Raw genomic sequence first — 22,506 nt, 5'->3', positions numbered from 1 at the left:
GGGACCCTAGCATATGTTTGAAGACACTGAAACTGATTCTAAAATGTTGATCAACCTTATTGACATATCTTCAATCTAATTATACCCACATCAAAAAAATAGACTTAACATGCTAGATATCTATAGCTAAATCATGCTTGATACTATTGACAATTGATCGACCTACAAGATCATTAAATCATACTAAAACCCATCAGAAAAGTAACCACAGTAAAGTCATGAAGCATACTAACCAATATCCAGACCAATTGCTCGCAATGATCATATGCGAACTAAGCACAAAGGAAGCAAATAGCAACAAAAGCAAACGAGTAGAAATCGAATGGAATTAGACAAAAAAGGGGAGGAAAGTATTTACTTACTTAAAGCAAACTAAACTAAACAATCATACCCAAACGTGCTTGGCCACATGAATAGGCTAACACAGAAACACATTTAATTAAACTTGAATCGAACTTGGCATATAAATGCAAGAACACTTCTTGACTGCTAAGACGGAAAATTAACCAAATAAAGAAGAAGGTTTACATACTTAAGCAGACCAGAACTACATTATCATACGTAAACATGCTTTACCACATAAAACAGACTAACATGGAAACAGATTTATCTATCGAATTAGAATAACTTAAACTTGAAACTAACATACTTGAATTATGGAAACAATAAAAACTAAAATAACACAGAATCAACAAGAATGCAACAGAAATAAAGAAAATAATGGAGAATTACCTCATTCGGGTGCAGCGAAGTGGGTATGAAGCCTTCGATATACACTCGAAACACTTCAAATTCGAGGTTGTGAAACTCGGACTCACAACAATAAGGAAACAGACGATAATTGTTTTGAGTATATATATATGTTTTTTCGATTCAGTATTTTGAACTGTCACAACGAATTTTCAAGTTTGATATTTTGGCAAAAAGAACTTTAGGGGGTTTTCGACTCTAATCTTTCAGGGTTTTCTACGGCTAAAACAATTCGTCCTTTGTATTCTCCTCCAACAAAATCCTCTTTCGAAATGACAACAGAGCAAACGAAATCCCCTCTTCCCTTTTTTTTGGGTTGTGTTCGTCGTGTTCGTTTTTTTCTGTTGTGTTCGTTTTTCGTGTTCGTCGTGTTTTTCCTCCCTCTCTTCGTCTCCTTCCTCCCCCCTTTATAGGTTTTTCCCTTTTTTTTTGGTACTGAAAAAGGGAAGGAGGAGCGGGAGAGAGAGAAAAGTGGGGGACAAGGGTGAGTGTGGAGCGGAGAAGAAGGAGGGAAAGGGGGAAGTGGGAGCGGCGGCGAGAGGCGGGAAAGGAAGATGAGAGGGAGCGGCGGTGGAGTATAAGTGAAGATGAGGGAAAAATGAGAAGGGGAAACCTAAAGGGTTTCCCTTAAGCAAGATTGGGCCGGACCCGGTTCTTTTTGGACTGGGTCCATTTTTGGACTGAGTATTGAAAGAATGGGCTAGAATTAAAAACATAGACTGGTTTTAAAAAATTGAGATAAAAGATATGGGCTAGTCCAAAAGATATTAGGGATTAATCGGACTTTAATTTGAGGTCCGGTAAGTCAAAATACGGACCGAGTGCAAGAAATAGTTTGGCTTCTAAATTTGAATAAGAAACCTATTTAAATAACTTGTGTTAAAATATTGCTCAACATGAAATATGCAAACATTAATGCTCAGATAAAAAATGGCGTTGTAATAGTCGTGCAATAATATTTCGAAAATCCACAGTAAGATAAATACTATTATTTAATTATGCAAAGATAAATGCGATGCGTGTGCGTAAGCTGGTAAAATACTGAAATGATAAAAATTGTGAACTGTAATAATAATAATAATAATAATAATAATAATAATAATAATAATAATAATAATAATAATAATAATAAGTAAATGTAATATAATAATAAAACATCGGTTTTGATAAAAGGCTAATAATCATAGTAAATATAATATATATATTTTTTAATTTTCCACAAAATGTTAGGAGCATAAATAGGTATTTTGGAAGAGAGGCGAGACAAAATTGGGTGTCAACAACTTGTCCCTCTTTGCCCGGTAATGATGAAAGAGTTGTCGAGCAAAGACGTTGACTCAGTAGCCTATTTTGTCCCGGCTAAAGGAAACTTGAGAGGATTATGACCGAACTCCGGTCTCTGAGTTGCCTACATATCTCGGGCTGTACGAGAATCAGGTCGAGTGTAGTTCTGGGATACTTACGACACTTGAACCCCGATTGGCGCGAAGCTTGCAAAATATTGTCCCAGTGTTGAATTATGATAACACTGGGTATTATGATTGAAACTTGAGAATTCTTGAAAAATTGAATTGATAGAATGCAAGAGAATACTTGTAATTAGAGACGAGTGTTCGAGGTAGATATTTGACCCGTGTCGAGAAGTCTGATTATCCTTCCCGACAAATTGCCCCAGTTCGCTACCGAAGAAAAAGTTCCACGATTTGATGTGTGATGCCGACTTCGATATTTGTTCAAAGCCACCAGCTAAAAACAATTGTTAGCAATAAAGAAATAATATGTATAAATAAGACAGGGTTGGAGAAGTTACACTTGTAACCCCTGTTTCGAAAGTTGAATCCACATTCCGGAGGTGGGTGCCTGAATTGAAATATAAAATACCCGCATTCGGAGGTGGATGCCTGAACTAAAATATAAGATTCCTGCATTCGGAGGTGGGTGCCTGAACTTGAATATAAAATACCCGCATTCGAAGGTGGGTGCCTGAACTGAAATATAAGATACCAGCATTCGGAGGTGGGTGCCTGAAATGAAATATAAGATACCCGCATTCGGAGGTGGGCGCCTGAACTGAAATATAAAATACCCGCATTCGAAGGTGGGTGCCTGAACTGAAATATAAGATACCCGCATTCGGAGGTGGGTGCTTGAAATGAAATATAAGATACCCGCATTCGGAGGTGGGCGCCTGAACTTGAATATAAAATACCCGCATTCGGAGGTGGGTGCCTGAACTGAAATATAAAATACCCGCATTCGAAGGTGGGTGCCTGAAATGAAATATAAGATACCCGCATTCGAAGGTGGGCGCCTGAACTGAAATATAAAATACCCGCATTCGAAGGTGGGTGCCTGAACTGAAATATAAGATACCCGCATTCGGAGGTGGGCGCCTGAACTGAAATATAAGATACCCGCATTCGGAGGTGGGCGCCTGAACTGAAATATAAAATACTCGCATTCGGAGGTGGGCGCCTGAACTGAAATATAAGATACCCGCATTCGGAGGTGGGCGCCTAAACTGAAATATAAGATACCCGCATTCGGAGGTGGGCGCCTGAACTGAAATATAAGATACCCGCATTCTGAGGTGGGCGCCTGAACTGAAATATAAGATACCCGCATTCGGAGGTGGGCGCCTGAACTGAAATATAAAATACCCGCATTCTGAGGTGGGCGCCTGAACTGAAATATAAGATACCCGCATTCGGAGGTGGGCGCCTGAACTGAAATATAAAATACCCGCATTCGGAGGTGGGCGCCTGAACTGAAATATAAAATACCCGCATTCGGAGGTGGGCGCCTGAACTGAAATATAAAATACCCGCATTCGGAGGTGGGCGGCTGAACTGAAATATAAAATACCCGCATTCGGAGGTGGGCGCCTGAACTGAAATATAAAATACCCGCATTCGGAGGTGGGTGCCTGAACTGAAATTTGGATCCCCATCCACTTCTACAATACCAAAAAATGTGAATCCTCATCCACTTCCACGTCCGTATTATACGGTGTAATGAATAAATCCACTTCCGATAATAGGTGACCATGTCCGTATCCACCTTGAAGAAAGATAACTCCACGATTATGTGCCCTTGATCCATCGAGAAATGCCACGAGCTAAAACAACTGTTAGTGATAAGAATTTGTAAATAGCTGGGTTTGAAAGAATTATGCTCACAACTCTTGGTTGAGAAGATAAATTCATGTCCGCTGTTGCGACCAAAATTTCATGAAGAATGGCACAACATCCACCGTTTAGCGCAAGATAAATTTACATCCACATTGAAGAATATTTGCCTTTTGCAGAAGGCTAACTCTTTGTTCACGTCCATAACTAAAATTTGAAGAAGAGTCAAATATGCGCCACATCTATGTTAATTGAAACCTGTCTCATCAAAGAAAGTTGTGAGTTTAAAGAAAATTGGTTGACTTGTGCTTGTTGGGGAACTTGGCCCTTGAATTGATTTTTGCTTCGGTCGCGTCCACGTTCTTCGATGTCCCACCAGATATTTTGCTTTGCCCGGGAGTTTCAGTTATAAATAATAAAAGTGTATTTTGAGAATAACGAGATTTGGATGACTTCGAAGGGAAATACTTAGTGGCTCTAATAGATAGAATGATTGTGAAGACTCGAATTTGAATTTATCAACATTTTTAGAAAGATATGGGCGGACTTTTATTTAGAATCGTCAAACATTTAAGACCACTTTTGTGCTAACTTCTAAAAATTGTCTCAGTTTCAAGTCCTGGAGGCACTTGGTTCTAAACGATTGAAAAGTGAGAACTTATAATGAAAGTTTTTGGAAGCGATTTGACCGATTTCAAAATTTTGTCCCAGTTTCAAGCTACTAAGACATATGAATTTAAACAGTGGGAAGACCAAAATCTTATATAAAAATCCTTATGTATCTTATAGGAACCAAAATGGTTGGACAAACCGAAGATATTGAAAATTTTAAAATAGAAGGGACGAACCCGCCTGGGGTTGCCTACGTATCCCCAAAGGAATCAGGCCAGACGTAGTTCGTGATCAAAATAAGAACTTTCGAGTTTTGTTTTTAATAAAAGGGAGGGCCGAACCCTATGTGGGTTGCCTAAATTGAAATTTAAAAATACCCGCATTCTGAGGTGGGTGCCTGAATTGGAACAAGCTGGTCGAGAAGAGGTAAAATAGCTTGCTTGTTTTGAAAATATGGCATAGGCAAAGTCTAACGAACCCCCCCCCCCCCCCCCCGAAATGGAGTTTGAGAAAATGATCGATTTTGAAGTACCATATGGCTTAATTCAGCAATTGATGCTCAAGACGACGAATGATCTCCAAATGTGTTTCTGGTTCATTAGAGGATGTGGGATTACTTGTGATCGGTAAACTAAGAGATGGATCAGATGAAGTGGTTGCATTGATCAAAATTGCTCCATTTTAGAACGAGACTTTTTGGTTAACCAGGTGATTAGTGATGAGCCAGAGTCTAATTTATTGGTTTTAGACAGTGTGAAATATGAATGTTCCGCCAGTCTCCCTTTAACACAAGTCAACCTTTTGGTTTTGAAAAAATGAGTTTAAAAAGAAAAAACATAAAACAAGAAAAAGAAAAAGAAAATTAGTCAGTATACGGTAATGACATATTATTGCATATAAACACATTATTGCACACATAAGTCGCGTTTTATAATGCAAGGGACCTCTTTATGCCAGAGGTAGGCCTAACGAACATTTGAAGGACAAACATGTCTTTTAGGTATCATTCCACAACTCTTCTAAAACTAAATTTTTTTATTACATGCCAGCTTAATAATACAATTCAAAGTTAATCTAAGATATCTAATATTCCATCTCCACTAATTTCTATTAGTTGTCTTCAACCCTCCGGTATTAATTGAATGCTCCACGACAACCTGCAACAAAATGTCAATTTTTCCTGAAATATTTATCTATAGAGTCCTTGGTCCACATATTTGTCCTTCAAATAATGCACATAGATAGTGAATAGTGTCACTTAGAGTCATAGACTCATTTGGACATTTGGTAAGGTTGACTAATGAACTTAATACACCAAGGTTATTAAGCCTCCTAGGTTTAAAATGATGCATGTCCTTATAAGATTTTGGTTTTCGCTCTACCCTAGGTAGACTAAGAGTGGGTTTACTAGACACAAGGTTCCCGAGCGGACTGCTCGAGTGAGAAGGCTACGCGGTCCCCGTTATTCGGGCACCCCGCGCATACGCCAACTCTCCTAAAATTTGGATTCTACGAAGAAATTTGCGGGTGCGCAAAACACACCTCGCGTGTACGTGTGATAGTGTGAATTTTCCAGAAATGGAGGAGATATGAGCGGAATACCAATTTAAGAAAAACAGTAATATACATGTTACATAGAAAAAATGCACATAAGGAATGAAATACAAACATTTAAAAGCACATAAAGCAACAATATAGGAAAAATAAAATAAAACAAATAAAATATCCCACAAATTATTTATTAACCTAAGTTTGTTATGGTTAGAGCCTAAAAGTTCCCCAGCGGAGTCGCCAAGCTGTCACACCCCATTTTAACCGGGTCGATTTAGGGAGTATGACGTATTGGTGATTCCTGTTTATTTTGTTTTAAGGAGTCGTCAACTAATTAATTTAACGGTGAATTAGGACACCTGGAGTTTAACTAAGGCAAAGTTAAAAACTAAACCTCAATTAATAGTCTGCTCAACCAGTATGATTCTAGGTAAGGGCTCTATATTATCTTAAAGGGAAGGGGTTAGGCATCCTTTAAAATCCGTTAACTTACGGTTATCCGACCAAACTTAGGTTAATTAATTAGGGCTAAAGATGCAAATATAATATTTAAAATTAAAGAAAATAGCTTATAATACTGCTAAAGTTTTAAAGAAAAATATAAATTGTTGCTTAAGATAAGATTTAGAGAAAATATGATAATTTACATAAAAGAAGATTTTAAATGTCATTTCGAATAAAACTTATAAAATTGCTAAAAAGACTTTAAATAATATTGCTTCTTAAAATAATATTTGTATAGAATATATAAATAGAAGAAGACGCGGATTTGTGCAGTATTTTAATAGACATTTGAAACAAACCAAATAGTGAGATATTAATGATTCTTTTCTGCGATTTTAAAAGCAATATCAATGTGGTGATGTAGAGATGCTTAGACTTGTTCTTTTGCTTAGAAGGCGATTATGACGAAAAAGGACATAAGTTTCCCTCCTTTCCTTAACTTTATTAATTACCTTTAGCTAAAATGATATATGATTGATTCCAAATTTGAAGGGTTATTTGCGAGAATATGCTTGAGTTTACACTTATGTAATAGTGGTATTTTGGAAATCAAAATATTAATTTATGCCATCAATTATTCTAGAAGCAAATATTATAGATTCTATAGATAATTTAATGTGGAGAGAAGAAAATGAAACTTAGGGGATTGATTATTGGTTTTGTTTAAACTAACTACCCATTACTAAAACTAAGCCTACTAATTATTTAAGATTTATCTAAACTAGGAAAACAAAACAAACAAAGAGTTAGTTTGCATAATACAAATTTATATGCACAAAAATAAAATAAAAGGGTAATAAGTATCAAATGGGCCAGCCCGTTTGGGACTGCTGGACCCACTTTTCTGTTGGGCTTCGGCCCAGCAGTTTTCATATTATTGGGCTGCTGCTGCTGTTCCTGTGTATTGGGCTTTAGCCCAGAAACTTCATTTTTATTCTCTTGGCTGCGGACAGGGATTAAAGAAGATCTCGTTGGGCTTTTAGCCCAACATCAAACACGGAAGAAGGATGAGTCCTTCGGACTCGTATGCGGTGTTCATGCATAAGATAAAAAAAAAAAGGATTAGTACACGACCAATGGATAGCGTTAAACATGTGAAGTATGAACTCGAACGAATTACCAGACCGTATACGTACTGCGTATATTTCGGTATATTTGAAATATACCTTATGTATACGTAGGTATACAACTTCAATAACTTAATAATATTAGAGCATTTACAACACTTAAGGAGCATCATCTGCCCAGTAGCAGCAGTGCACATTGCAAGAAGAAATTATGTAAACTACTAAGATGAAAAGCACCTGCATAGCAGTGGCAGCGAGCAAACATAAATTGCAAAAAAAAAACCATGCTTAGACGATAGCAAAACAGGGGCAGCATTTGAACGTGGGCAGGACCAGCAGTGTGGTGTTGGCCACACATAGACATATATAAGGCTTCAGATAGATGCAATGGCACCTAATATTCGGAGTATACCTGATATACGTGAAAGATATACACTAATATATGACCTCTCGAAGTATACCATACCAACAAAAAAATCAGATAGGGAGGGGGACAAGCCAAACACAGATTTAAAAGTACTGAAAAGGAGGAAAGGAAACTCATGGGCATCTTATATATTCCAAACTAAAACAATCATATCGAAGCAAACCTAAGGCACAATTGCATGTCTTAAACAGAAAGGATACCCAGATATTGATAGGTCTTCAAAATAAGCATTCATATGGATGTACACATCTGGCATTCCCATTCCTACATATTGACTAGATACAGCAACTTCACAAATTTATATAGGTTCAAACGAATATCTCCTAAGGATGTATACTCATATAGTTCATACAATGCTCAGAAGTAAGCTTAGTCAGTTAGGAATGATCACATAGGGATGATCACATAGCATACAGTTAGCAGGTTTGTCGATAAGGAAACTCAAATATACTTTCGGAATTCAGCAGGGACCCTAGCATATGTTTGAAGACACTGAAACTGATTCTAAAATGTTGATCAAACTTATTGACATATCTTCAATCTAATTATACCCACATCAAAAAAATAGACTTAACATGCTAGATATCTATAGCTAAATCATGCTTGATACTATTGACAATTGATCGACCTACAAGATCATTAAATCATACTAAAACCCATCAGAGAAGTAACCACAGTAAAGTCATGAAGCATACTAACCAATATCCAGACCAATTGCTCGCAATGATCATATGCAAACTAAGCACAAAGGAAGCAAATAGCAACAAAAACAAACTAGTAGAAATCGAATGGAATTAGACAAAAAAGGGGAGGAAAGTATTTACTTACTTAAAGCAAACTAAACTAAACAATCATACCCAAACGTGCTTGGCCACATGAATAGGCTAACACAGAAACACATTTAATTAAACTTGAATCGAACTTGGCATATAAACGCAAGAACACTTCTTGACTGCCAAGACGGAAAATTAACCAAATAAAGAAGAAGGTTTACATACTTAAGCAGACCAGAACTACATTATCATACGTAAACATGCTTTACCACATAAAACAGACTAACATGGAAACAGATTTATCTATCGAATTAGAATAACTTAAACTTGAAACTAACATACTTGAATTATGGAAACAATAAAAACTAAAATAACACAGAATCAACAAGAATGCAACAGAAATAAATAAAATAATGGAGAATTACCTCCTTCGGGTGCAGCGAAGTGGGTATGAAGCCTTCGATATACACTCGAAACACTTCAAATTCGAGGTTGTGAAACTCGGACTCACAACAATAAGGAAACAGACGAAAATTGTTTTGAGTATATATATATGTTTTTTCGATTCGGTATTTTGAACTGTCACAACGAATTTGCAAATTTGATATTTTGGCAAAAAGAACTTTAGGGGGTTTTCGACTCTAATCTTTCAGGGTTTTCTACGGCTAAAACAATTCGTCCTTCGTATTCTCCTCCAACAAAATCCTCTTTCGAAATGACAACAGAGCAAACGAAAGCCCCTCTTCCCTTTTTTTGGGTTGTAATAATAATAATAATAATAATAATAATAATAATAATAATAATAATAATAATAATAATAATAATAATAATAATAATTATAAGTAACTGTAATATAATAATAAAACCACGGTTTTGATAAAAGGCTAATAATCATAGTAAATATAATATATATATTTTTTAATTTTCCACAAAATGTTAGGAGCATAAATAGGTATTTTGGAAGAGAGGCGAGACAAAATTGTGTGTCAACAGCTATGGTACGTGCAAGTCACGAGAAGACGCAAACACAGAGTACGGGAATCGCACAGCTGGGGACGATTAGACTATGTGGCGCTGCCGCGAAGCAAGATAGTCAAACCAATTATAATAAAAACCAGTACGTGGATCTCACCATCAATAACAAGCCCGCTCGTGCACTGGTAGACACTGGGGCGACTCATAATTTTGTGACCGAGGCCGCAGCGAAGAGACTAGAGTTGAATCTCACTCCAATTAACGCCCTCGTCAAGACCGTGAATACTAAGCCAGAAAATGCTCGTGGTGTAGCTAATGGAATTGGTGTCAAATTGGGCGATTGGAAAGGTACGACAAATTTTACCGCCACTACTATGGATATATTTGACATTGTTTTGGGGCAAGAATTCTTTAGACATTGCCACACACTGATCGATTCCTTCCTCCAACGTCTTTTGGTCATGGAGTGAGAAGGCGCTTGCATGGTGCCTACAGTGACTATGTCGCATGAACAGGGCTATGCACAACTTTCAGCTATGCAGCTTGTCGAGGGGCTCAAGAAAGAGGAGCCAACATTCGTGGCAACCATTACAAGTTTGAAGGAAGATAATGGTACCCAAGAGACACCGCCGCCTTGGATAGATAATTTGCTCGAAGAAAACAAAGATGGTATTTCCGAAGAGCTACCTAAAAGCTTGCCTCTTAGGCGTGAGCAGGATCACAAGATTGAGTTGGAGCATGAACCGGAAAAGGGTCAGCCGAGTCGGGCGCCGATTACCATCGCCGTCTCTCATGATCGGGAAATTGAGGCTATCATTGATTACCAGGCCAGGCGAAAACAAGGGCAGAAAGCCACCGCCATGTTTCTCGCCCACTGGAAGGGGCTACCACCGGAAGAGGCCACATGGGAGCGTTATGAAGACTTGTGGCAATTTAAAGAAAAGATTCGAGAGTTTATGTTGCAGCAATACGCCGCGGTCGTCACAACATCAGGCGGGGGAGAATGTGATGACCTTCCAAGTCATCTTGCCACATAAGCACATATTTTAGACATGTGGATGCTTACATGGCAAAAATGCTAGCATTTATGGGAAGATTCTAGAGCCGTGGAGAGTTTTCTTGGAGAGACTCTAGATTCATATAAAATATTTTAGGAAGACTTTCTTGAGAAGCCTTAGAATATTCTAGGCCTGTAGAGAATTCTAGAGAGGGGACATACTTGTAAATATAGAGAGACTTGTGTAACAATTATTATTTATCCATTAGCCCCTAGGTGAGTAGTATAAATAGAGGGGCATACATTTGTAAAAACCATCAAGCAAAAATCAATCAACTCTTCTATAATAAAAAGCTTCCTTCTAGCAAATTTCTCTTGTCTTATTCACCTACTATTCCCTTAGTGATCTTAAGTGTAGTAATCTAGGCTGACTTGGCATAGCAAGATCGCGAGCAAGTTGTACAAGAACGTGAGTGAGTTGTCAAGTGCCGCACGTGCGCTTATTTGAAAACTAAGGACGTGACACCAGCTTCAAATATTGGAGAATGAATTGGCGAACACCACTCCAGGTAATCTTTCTATTGCCGAGTACTTTTGGAGGATTAAGAACTTATGTTCAGAAATCTCTTTATTAAATCCGGATGAGGCTATCTCTGAAGCATGAATGAGAAGAACTATCATTCGTGGTTTGAAGTCAGAATATATTCCTTTTGTTACATTAATTCAAGGATGGGCTCAACAACCATCCTTGGAGGAGTTTGAGAATTTGTTGTCATCACAGGAGCTACTAGCCAAACAGATGGCTGGTGTGTCGATCAAATAAGGGGAAGGAAATGCTCTTGCAGCTAACCGAAGGAATCTTAAAGTAAGGCAAAAGCAAAATGGCTTAAGAGAGATGGAATATTCTCAATTCCAAGAAGGCTCAAGCTCTCCAAGACAGAAGGAGGAGTCTTCTAATTATGGTAAGAAGTATATTAAATGTTACCGATGTGGTGAAGTAGGACACATAAAAAGATTTTGCCGAGCCAAAGAAAGCAACATGGCACAAACCAAGAAAGCTTCTGAAGAAGAAGAAGAAGAAGAAGAAGAAGAAGAAGAAGAAGAAGAAGAAGAAGAAGACTGGGGAAGGTGCTTCGTAGCTGAGACTCGAATAGTAGATGCCTTAGCCCCCCTCAATTTCGAAAAAGACCGGATCGTGGATTTAGGAGATAATATAGTCCATCACGTGGAGAAAGAACGCATTGGTGTCATCAACAAAAAGCAAGAAGATTCTGAAGACGATCAAACTAGTGACGTGGAAGCTGCCATCGAGGAAATCAACGAAGCAGATCCTGAAATTGATAATAAAAGTCTGAACGTGGAGGATGTTGAAGTAGATCCTGAGCATGAAGTTTCTGAAACTATATATGACAATGGTGATCATTCTGGAGAAAGCATTGAGGGAGTTGTAGTGGAAGTTAAAGTCTCTGGTCAATCATATGCCATATCAGAGTCAATCACTAGCTCAGATCAAATACTGGAAGCAGATGGAGAAGCTGACGATCAAATAAATGAAGAGGTTGACATTGAAGGCTCAATTTCATATGGAGATACAGATAATATGGTTCTCAGATGCTCTGAAGTTGACAAACAGTTCATTGAGGAGCTGAAAAGGGAATCTGGTGGTGGATCCTACGGTAGTGCTGAGTCTTCGCAGGAAATTAATGGTTAGATCGTCACCGACTCCGGTGCTTCTCCAAATAATACAAATGTCAAGGATCTAAGAGAAAGGGGGAGTCTGGAAACTCAAGAATGTGAAACTCAGCATGAAGATGATTCACGTGGTTCGCAAAGCCAAAAAGAAATATTGTCAAGTCTGGCCGTAACAAAGATGAAAATTTTATCAAGACGTATTCATGTTTCTTTGGAGGCCATCATCATCATTTGAAGAAGGAAGAAGTGTTGAGAAAATATTGTTGAGATCTTCACCATGGCACGCTCCAAAGCTTCGTCTGAGTTCTTCCACGACAAGTTCAGGGTAGCTTCCAAAAAATTACTTTAAGGGGGAGTGTGAAATATTAAAGTTAATGTTTTAGAAGAATAATATCATAGATATTTAGAAGAATATCTAGAATGGTCTAGTGTAGCACATCGGATAATTATCTTATAGAAATATCTAGATGTTCTAGAGTATTACTAGAAGATAAAGGTTGCTAGAAATTTCTTGTAGATGTATCTAGAATCATCCATAGACAACTATAAATAGGGATGATCTTGTACATTTCTAAAGAAATCAACCCAATTGTAAGTCATTCAAGCCAATTCAAGAAAGTCTTCTTCAACCAAATTCTCTTTTTCATAACTTTCTCTTCTTTAGTTGAGTCTTCCAATTTTAGTTAACGATCTTGGGCTAGCAGAAGGTCTTCCCGATTTACCTTTCTTCTGCTATATTTCTCTACAATGCATGGTACATCCAAGAAAAAGATATTGGTTTAAATAAATTAGTAAGAGGAGAGAAGATGGTAGAAACATCTGGATGCAATCATTGGAACAGGCGTTAAAATCTCGAGCATATATGTATGTGTGTGGTTAATTGAATTTGGGAGAAACAGTAAAGAAATTAAAAAGGACGGTAGGGCAAGACCGCAAGTAAAGACGTGTGGAAAAGAAACGTCAGACTAAAGCACTGCCAATCAGTATCATATGATACTAAGATATTTTAATAACTTTTGATACTAAGATATTTTAATAACTTTTGATACTAAAGCACTGCCAATGAGTATCATATGATACTAAGATATTTTAATAACTTTTGTATGACAGCGCAAATTATTACCTACCAAAAAAAGCTATTGAGCGAAACAAAAAATATAAACTCCAATTCTTTACTTCTGTCAATTTGAGCCATGCATCCCTTTCTTTGATTCAACACAATTTGAACCAGTTCATGCATAGGAAAACATACGTGTACATGTAAGGTGTCAAATTATAGGAAAACATACGTGTACGTTGGTGTCAAATTATAGGGAAGTACATGTAAGGTGTCAAATTTAGGTGTCAAATTATACGTGTACATGTAAGGTGTCAAATTTGAACCATTTCCCTATAGCATCGTGCATTGCTATAGGGAAGTTAACACTGTAGCTGATGCTCTGGCTAATCACGCTGTTGCTAACAATGTACAGGCCCTCTTCACTAGTCCTTTGGTCTTGCCTAATCAGGTGAAATCGTTACTGCAAAGGGACCAGGACAACATGCCAAATTTCAGATTCAGGATAAAGAGGAATCAATTCCAGTTTCCATAATGACGTCCATTTTTGGCTTCAAGCCTTTTCGTATGAACCTGGCTAGCTATTGGTCATCAAGATGTTTATCAATATCACTCCAATCATGGATTATGTCTATGCTCAACCTGACATTCTCTTGCACAAAGACGGGCTTTTTATTCTAAGAATTACTAAGGATGACATGTTCGTCTTCTTGTGTAAAGAGAGAGTCCCTGAATTTCCATTCTTGATCATTGCATTTAGTTGGTCCTTAGGATTTATCTTTTTAGTGTATCAAGTTTCATATGTTATGGAGGTATTGGCTTTAAGTCCCCCTCCCACCTGTAACGTCTCTTTTTCCGAAAATAAACATGGTAAGAGTCCATGCCAAACCCCCCACCACCACGGGAAGTGAAGACTGGGTAGATGGCTTGAAAAAAAAATTATAGCTCATGAAAGTATAACCAATTCAACCCGTACATCTAAACCTGCAGGTTGGATTGAGAATACGTCATAGGCTGATCATTTTGGACATGGTCAGTTTCAGCTCATCTAAAGCTTGCACCAATTATTGGGTTGCATGCATATGTAGTCCAAATTGCTTAATTTATAAAAAAAAAAAAAAACTTATCAAAATGTAGAGAAATAATTTTTTTGAGCTATTTGCTTAAATATAATCACGATAAATAACGAAAAGATTATATTGCTCCATTAGATTGATTCAATAAATAAAGAAAATTCAAATCTTAAAAGAACAGACAAACAAATGGAAAAAACTTTTTGAATTGGAGGGATTCAGTTATTATAATTTATTGTTTAGCCCCAGTTAGTCAGTACATTATGACCCAAACAATCATTTCGTGTGTTATATAGCTCAATCCATTTATTGACTCAATTTTTTGCTAATTTGACCCGCACAAATATAGCCTAAACTCCCATTGAAACCTACATGTATATGCTAAACATATGTCACCAGCATATATATATATATATATATATAGCATATATATATATATATATATATATATATATATATATATATATATATATATAAGAAACTAAGTAATTAAGATACATTTATTTCATTATACACATAGGTATCGATAAAATAAATCCCAACCCACTAAAAGGAGATAAACCTACTACAGCAACGTATAATTCTTTCGGCCATTAATTGCAACAAATTGATCTCCCCATTTGACTATAGGAGCACCAGAGAGCCAGAACTAGATGGCCTAAGCTCAATTATTGATGCCAAATGGCAGGCAATAATTGGTCCCTCAATCATTTCTGGATTGTTTTCAAAGCTGATTAGGAGTTCATTTTGGACAGAAATACATTAAAATCGAACCTCTCCAAAAAATTAAAGCATGGGCAAGTGTAAGCCTTAGTGCCCCTAAGGATCGGTGGATGACATAATAAAGGCAGGGGTGGAGCCCTCAGGGGTTTATCCGAACATCCTTCGACGAAAAATTACACTGTTTATATATGATTAAAATTATTTTTTATATATATGTAAGTAAATATTGAATCCCCTTTGGCTTTTTCGTGTGTTTATTTCTTCATATTATGAATTTCCTTAGTGAAAATTCTGGCTCCGCCACTAAATAAAGGGAGCATGATCACCCTGCAGGGACCTTTAAGTTCTTAGGATATTTGGCTTCGCCATTGCACCCTCATTCTTCTAAGTGCTCTTTTTCCATTTTAGAATAGAATATTTGTCCAAATAAAATATAAGAGTACTATAGGACAAAAGCTCTTCCACCGTTGCACCAACTTTCCCACCCCTGCCTATATAAATGTGTCGACCAAGCTCTCCTCATTTCACTATCAACTAAAACTTGCTAGTCTTTTGCAGCTCTTAGCACCTCTTTGTGGCTGAGCTATAGAGAGAGTGCTAGAGATTTGAAATTTCTTGCAAGAAACATAAACAAAAAGAGATGGCTTTTTCTACAGATCACTGGGCTTTTGCTTTTGGTGTCCTTGGTAAATTAACTTCTTTTTACCCCTTGCAAAAAATCTATTGGATATTTTTGATGTATCAAAAGCTCCTTCTAATACTAGCTAGTTAAACCCATTCTGTTTATGTGCAAATACTTAATATTTAAACATACTGTTAGGTCATGCCTAATGTGCATAAATATTTCATGTATCGTACTAGCTTATCCTCAATAATTCACCTAACATTTGTTTAATCATTTGCACTCACCGTTCTTCATTATTACTCTTGAGTTTAAACGCAATTCGACTTTTCTCTCTTTTTTTTCTTTTGGAATTTGCAGGTAACGTCTTCTCCTTCATTGTGTTCCTTTCTCCCATGTGAGTATCCGCTTTCTTGCATCCTTAAGAGCTTTCACTAATTTATTATGCTTATGATCATGATTGAAGTAATACACTTTCACACGTGCAGCCCCACATTTTATAAAGTTTACAAGAAGAAATCAACGGAAGGGTACCAATCAATTCCATATGTGGGTGCTCTCTTCAGTTCCATGCTTTGGATTTACTATGCATTTCTCAAGACAAACTCTACCCTTATCATCACTATAAACTCCTTTGGTGTCTTCATTGAAATTATCTACGTTGGTTTCTACCTTTTCTACGCACCAAAAAATGCCAGGGTAAGTTTTTACAGGAAATTCAGTACTTACAAGTAATATCTTTTACAAAGGAGTTTTTTTTTTTTTTTTTGAACTTCCTTTCCTTTGCCTAAATATAAGTCTAATATTAATAATTAAATTAATGCAGGTCCAAACAATAAAGATGCTTCTCATATCAATGGTGGGTGGCTTTGGTGTTATTGTTCTGGGCACCCAATTTCTATTCAAAGGTGCTGCTCGTGAGCAAGCGATTGGATGGATTTGCCTTGTGTTTTCCTTATGTGTGTTTGTAGCACCCTTAGGCATAGTGGTAAGCTTTTATGTGCAATTAATTCATGAACATCAAGAATTACTCTTCATTGATTCCCCTGTTTCTCCATCAATTAAGATACCAATACTTATAATTTTTCTTATATAATGCAGAGACAAGTAATCAAAACAAAGAGTGTGGAATACATGCCATTACTTCTTTCGGTTTTTCTCACCTTAAGTGCTGTCATGTGGTTCTTTTATGGTCTTCTCGTAAAAGACATTAACATTGCTGTAAGTTGTCCCAGCCTCATAATACTTATTTTCTATACTTGCATGTGTCTATATATATTTTACATAAAATATATGTTTAATCTTATGGCTTTCACTTTTGACATTATAGATTCCAAATGTATTGGGCTTCATCCTAGGAATTTTCCAAATGGTGCTTTATGTAATTTACAATAGAAAAGAGAAGACTATCTTAAAGGAGCAGAAAATTTCAGAGATACAGAAGGCCGCAGTCATTTCCTTGGATGAGAAAAATAAGAAGTTTCCAGAACTTGCAGAGGAACAAATAATTGACATAGTGAAGCTTCGTTCACTGATTTCCTCGAGGAAAATTCACGTGGCTTCGTGTCTGCAGGATACATGTGCATCAGCTAAAGTTGAGGATACTCCCAAGCTGCAAACTGTGGAAGTCTAATTAGAATTAATTCCTTTGATTTACTCTTTCCTAACTCCTAATGTGTTTATACACAAGTTAATTCTTAGCTCACAGTTTAGTTTTATAAGAGTAATTACTAGTAGTAGTAGCTTTTCGATCATGTACTCAAAAGGGAAAATTGTTCTCTTGAAATATAAAACGGCAGTCTGCCGAGATTGATTTTCTGAGGTGGCAATTAAATAATCATTTATCCCAATTAGTCAATTTCTATCTTGTTTATGCGCTATCACCAGTAAATACAGTACTCCTAGTTTTTATCAGACTTATAAATTTCATCTCGTTTTACATAAGCTTCATAAAACTTGAGCTCGTGGGCATGCAGTTATATATCTTCAGATGCCCTTGTGTCACAATATTTGCTCAAGGATTTAAGTGTTATATACAAATAGTCACACGATACAGAATTTAAAGTTTATGAGCTTCTATAACGACCTCAAATAAACTCCACAATAATAACTGAATTCACAGTCAAATATTTATAAATATTTAGTGAATTTTTTAATTGAAATATAAAATTTACACAAAAGCTAATGGGTTCACTGAACCCATAACAAAGGTATTAGATTCGGACTTATTGACAATGTAGTAATATTTTTCCACCTTACTATAATTTAACATTTTATAGTAGGTTACTTACTATTTATTTTACGTTATCAATCAAAAGTATGAAATAGAAGTATGTGTAATTACCTTTTAAATGAACCTTTTATGTATAAATACACTAACGATATATATTACTTAAACCCTAGCATCAATTACTTCTACTGAGCCGCACAAGCTAAACTGGTACTTGCGGCTACAAAAAATATCCTAAATTCACACGTAAAAGTAAATAATTCGTGGTAGCAGTCTCGACATTATCGTACACTTATTTTATTAGTATAATATTGATAGACTATGTAATAGTCTATGTAAATATTGTAAATATTCTCTTCCTTATGTATAGTAATTATATCCTATAATTTAGCTAGTATCATTCTGATAGGGAGATACCTACTTTGTATATAATGACTTTCATACATCAATACAAATCACGGATTGATTTCCTACATGGTATGAGACTAGGTTTCTCCTAAAAACCCTAGCTTCCTAAACCCTAGCCTTCCACCTCCCTCTTCTCTCCTAACCCTAGCCGTAGCCGCCAGCCCTTCCTCCTCTCTCTTCTCTCTTCAATGGCTGACTACAAAAATTTCCATTCTGCTTTAACCGTCATGAATGTGAAATCTTTAATCCCAATCACTCTAGACATGGAAACCGACTATTATCACGAATGGGCGACACTATTCAAAGTTCTAGCCCGCGTCCACTCCGTACTTGAACACATCATACCACCAACTGACACCACTGAACTCACCGCGTACAACGTAACAAAGGCGGCTAACCTTCCGCTCTGGAAACGGATAGATGCGGTGGTCCTTCAATGGATATACACCACCGTATCCCATGATATTCTTACCTCTATTCTCGTGGCGGATGATGTTGCAGAGAAGGCTTGGAATCGAGTTGCTCAACTTTTCCAAGATAACAAGCACTCAAGGGCAGCGTACCTTGAAACTGAATTCACCACCACAAAAATGGCCTACTTCGGCTCGGTTATGGCCTATTATAATAGGCTCAAGTCTCTCGCGGACCAGCTTACCAACGTGGGGTCGCCGGTGTCCAACCAACGTTTGGTCTTATGCCTCCTTGCAGGCTTACCCGAGATATATGCACACTTTGTCACCACCATCCAGCAGAAGGATGTGCTGCCCTCTTTCTCTAAAGTGTGCTCCAGACTCAAGCTCGAAGACGCAGCTGCCAAGGAACGTGCCCGCGATTCCAGTCCCGCGGCTCTACTTGTTGATAATGATACTCCCTCCCCGCCACCTGGCGATAACAATAATTCAACTAACCGTCGTGATAATAATCGTGGCAGGAATTCTAACAGGAAGAAGGGAAAGGGGAACAACAACAACAACCGCGGGAAATCCGGTCGCGGCGGACAGACCAGCAACGGCCAGTGGCCGACGGGACAGCCACTGGCAGGGGGCTACTACTGGCTTGCCTGGCCGCCCCAGCAGTGGCCAATGCCCCCCTGCCCGTATCCGACGAGACAGTGGAAGCAGCGTCCCACCACACCGCGGCCCGGCAGCAGCATTCTCGGTGCGGGTCCACGACCTCAGCAGGCCTATTCCATGCATGGTCCGACCTATTCTGGGTACACTCCGATAGACGTGGAGGCAGCCATGCACACTCTGTCCATGCATCAAACGGATGATAATTGGTATATGGACACCGGAGCGACTTCCCACATGACTGCCAACTCAGGTACTCTCACGTCTTATTTTAATTTGAGCAATAATTCTGGAATCATTGTTGGTAATGGTTGCACTATTCCAATTCGAGGTTATGGTCATGCATCCCTACCCCACCTAATCCTCAATTACGTCTCCGAAATGTCTTGCATGCTCCAAAACTCATCAAAAACCTTATTTCTGTACGTAAATTCACTAAGGACAATAATGTTTCTGTTGAGTTTGATCCTCTTGGGTTTTCTGTGAAGGATTTATTGACGGGGAGCCGCCTAATGAGATGTGAGAGCACCGGGGAATTGTATCCTATCATTGCCACAAAATGGACCACTCCACCATCCACCTTCATTGCCGCATCACCTAGCTTGTGGCATTCCCGACTCGGCCATCCGGGAAATGCTATCCTTAGTTCTCTTCGTAGTAATGCCTTAATTGAATGTAATAGGGCCCGAACTTCTTTTTGTACCTCTTGTCCTTTGGGGAAACATGATAAATTTCCATTTTATGATTCATTGTCATTTACTACTACGCCGTTTGATATCATTCATAGTGATTTATGGACATCTCCTGTTTTAAGTTTTAATGGGCACCGCTATTATGTTTTCTTTCTTGATGATTATAGTAATTTTCTTTGGACTTTTCCAATATCTAACAAGTCCCAAGTCTATTCCACTTTTCTATCTTTTAAGGCATTAATACGGACTCAATTCGAAAGAGACATTAAAAACATTCAATGTGATAATGGGCGGGAGTTCGCCAATGGGCATTTTCAATCTTTTTGCGCCTCAAATGGTTTAAATTTCCGATTTTCTTGCCCCCATACCTCTCCTCAAAACGGCAAAGCGGAAAGAAAAATTAAATCCATTAACAACATAGTGCGCACTCTCCTTGTCCACTCTTCCATGCCCCCCTCCTTTTGGCATCATGCTCTCCAAATGGCCACATACCTCCTTAATGTACTTCCCACCAAAGTCCTTGGGTATAAATCACCAACGCAAGTTCTCTATCAACGAACCACCCCGTCTAGGCTATCCACTTTTCCCATCTACACCTATTCATAAGTTACAAGCAAGATCCACCCCGTGTGTATTTTTGGGCTATCCGTTGAATCATAGAGGATATAAATGTTATGATTTATCCACCAACAAAATCATCATCTCAAGGCATGTCATCTTTGAGGAAACTCAATTTCCCTTCTCCAAATTGCACTCACCAACCCCAACTTCTTATGATTTTTTTTACCATGGAATTTCTCCATATACCCTGCATTTTCTGTCACAGCCTCCTCCACCCGTTATTTCTTCGGTCCAGCCCCTCCCCCCACTGCCGAGCAGCCCCTCCCCCCCACTGCTCCACCCGTGACTGCCGAGCAGCCCTCCTCCCCCCCCCCCCCCACTGCCCAGCAGTCCAACCCCACGGTCACTGCCTCACAGCCCCTACCCCCCACTGCCCCACCCGTGACCTTCCAGCAGCCCACCCGCATGGTCACTAGAAGCCAACATGGGATTTTTAAGCCCAAACAACCGTTCGACTTAAATACTTCTGGAACTCCCTCTATCTCGCCTATCCCACGAAATCCTGTCAGTGCTCTAAATGACCACAATTGGAAAGCTGCCATGGTTGATGAATATAATGCTCTAATTAGTAATAAAACGTGGGAGTTGGTTCCACGTCCCACTGATGTGAATCTTATTCGTTCTATGTGGATTTTTCGTCATAAAAAGAAATCTGATGGTTCTTTTGAGAGGCACAAAACCCGTCTTATCTGTGATGGCAGGTCTCAACAAGTTGGAGTTGACTGCGACGAGACTTTCAGTCCGGTTGTCAAACCGGCTACTATTCGTGCTGTCTTGAGCATTGCACTTGCACACTCTTGGCCCATTCATCAGTAGGACGTCAAGAATGCTTTCCTACACGGTAATCTTAATGAGAATGTTTATATGCATCAGCCTATTGGGTTTAAGGATCCAAAGCATCCACATCATGTCTGTCTCTTGAAGAAATCGTTGTACGGACTTAAGCAAGCTCCCCGTGCATGGTTCCAACGCTTTGCAGACTATGTCTCCACTATTGGGTTTTCACATAGCCGATCTGATCACTCTCTCTTTATTTATTGTCGAGGTTCTGACATTGCTTACATTCTGCTATATGTGGATGATATTATTCTCACAGCTTCCTCAGATGCTCTCAGAAAATCCATCATGTCTCTGCTTAGTGCCGAATTTGCTATGAAGGATTTGGGACCTTTAAGATATTTTCTGGGTATCGCTGTTACCCGGACTTCACACGGCATGTTTCTCTCTCAGAAAAATTATGCAGCAGATATTATAGAGCGTGCGGGCATGACTGCCTGTAAGCCAAGTCAGACATCGGTCGACACCAAAGCCAAACTTGGTTCCACGGCCGGGCCTCCTTGCGATGATCCCACCCAATATCGTAAGTTGGCCGGCGCGTTGCAGTACCTTACATTCACAAGACCAGACATCTCCTATGCGGTTCAACAAGTATACCTTCACATACATGATCCAAAGGTTGCACATATGCATGCTCTTAAACGCATAGTCCGATACATTCAAGGTACTATTGAGTTTGGTCTCCATCTGTACAAAT

At 38.3% G+C, this 22,506-nt stretch overlaps 1 protein-coding gene across 1 annotated transcript; it reads left to right on the top strand.

The window, feature by feature from the left end:
- The first annotated feature begins 15,750 nt into the window (after positions 1 to 15,750).
- On the top strand, positions 15,751 to 17,809 carry LOC132634120 (bidirectional sugar transporter SWEET9-like). Its single transcript, XM_060350422.1, has 6 exons — positions 15,751 to 16,015; positions 16,312 to 16,348; positions 16,440 to 16,650; positions 16,778 to 16,939; positions 17,053 to 17,172; positions 17,282 to 17,809. The coding sequence occupies exons 1-6, from the start codon at positions 15,970 to 15,972 to the stop codon at positions 17,582 to 17,584; spliced, it is 879 nt and encodes a 292-aa protein (XP_060206405.1). The 5' UTR covers positions 15,751 to 15,969; the 3' UTR covers positions 17,585 to 17,809.
- Positions 17,810 to 22,506: the final 4,697 nt, after the last annotated feature.

Source organism: Lycium barbarum, chromosome 3 (genome assembly GCF_019175385.1).
Source record: "Lycium barbarum isolate Lr01 chromosome 3, ASM1917538v2, whole genome shotgun sequence".
NCBI classification, from domain to species: domain Eukaryota; kingdom Viridiplantae; phylum Streptophyta; class Magnoliopsida; order Solanales; family Solanaceae; genus Lycium; species Lycium barbarum.
This window is presented reverse-complemented; position numbering and strand designations above follow the sequence as displayed.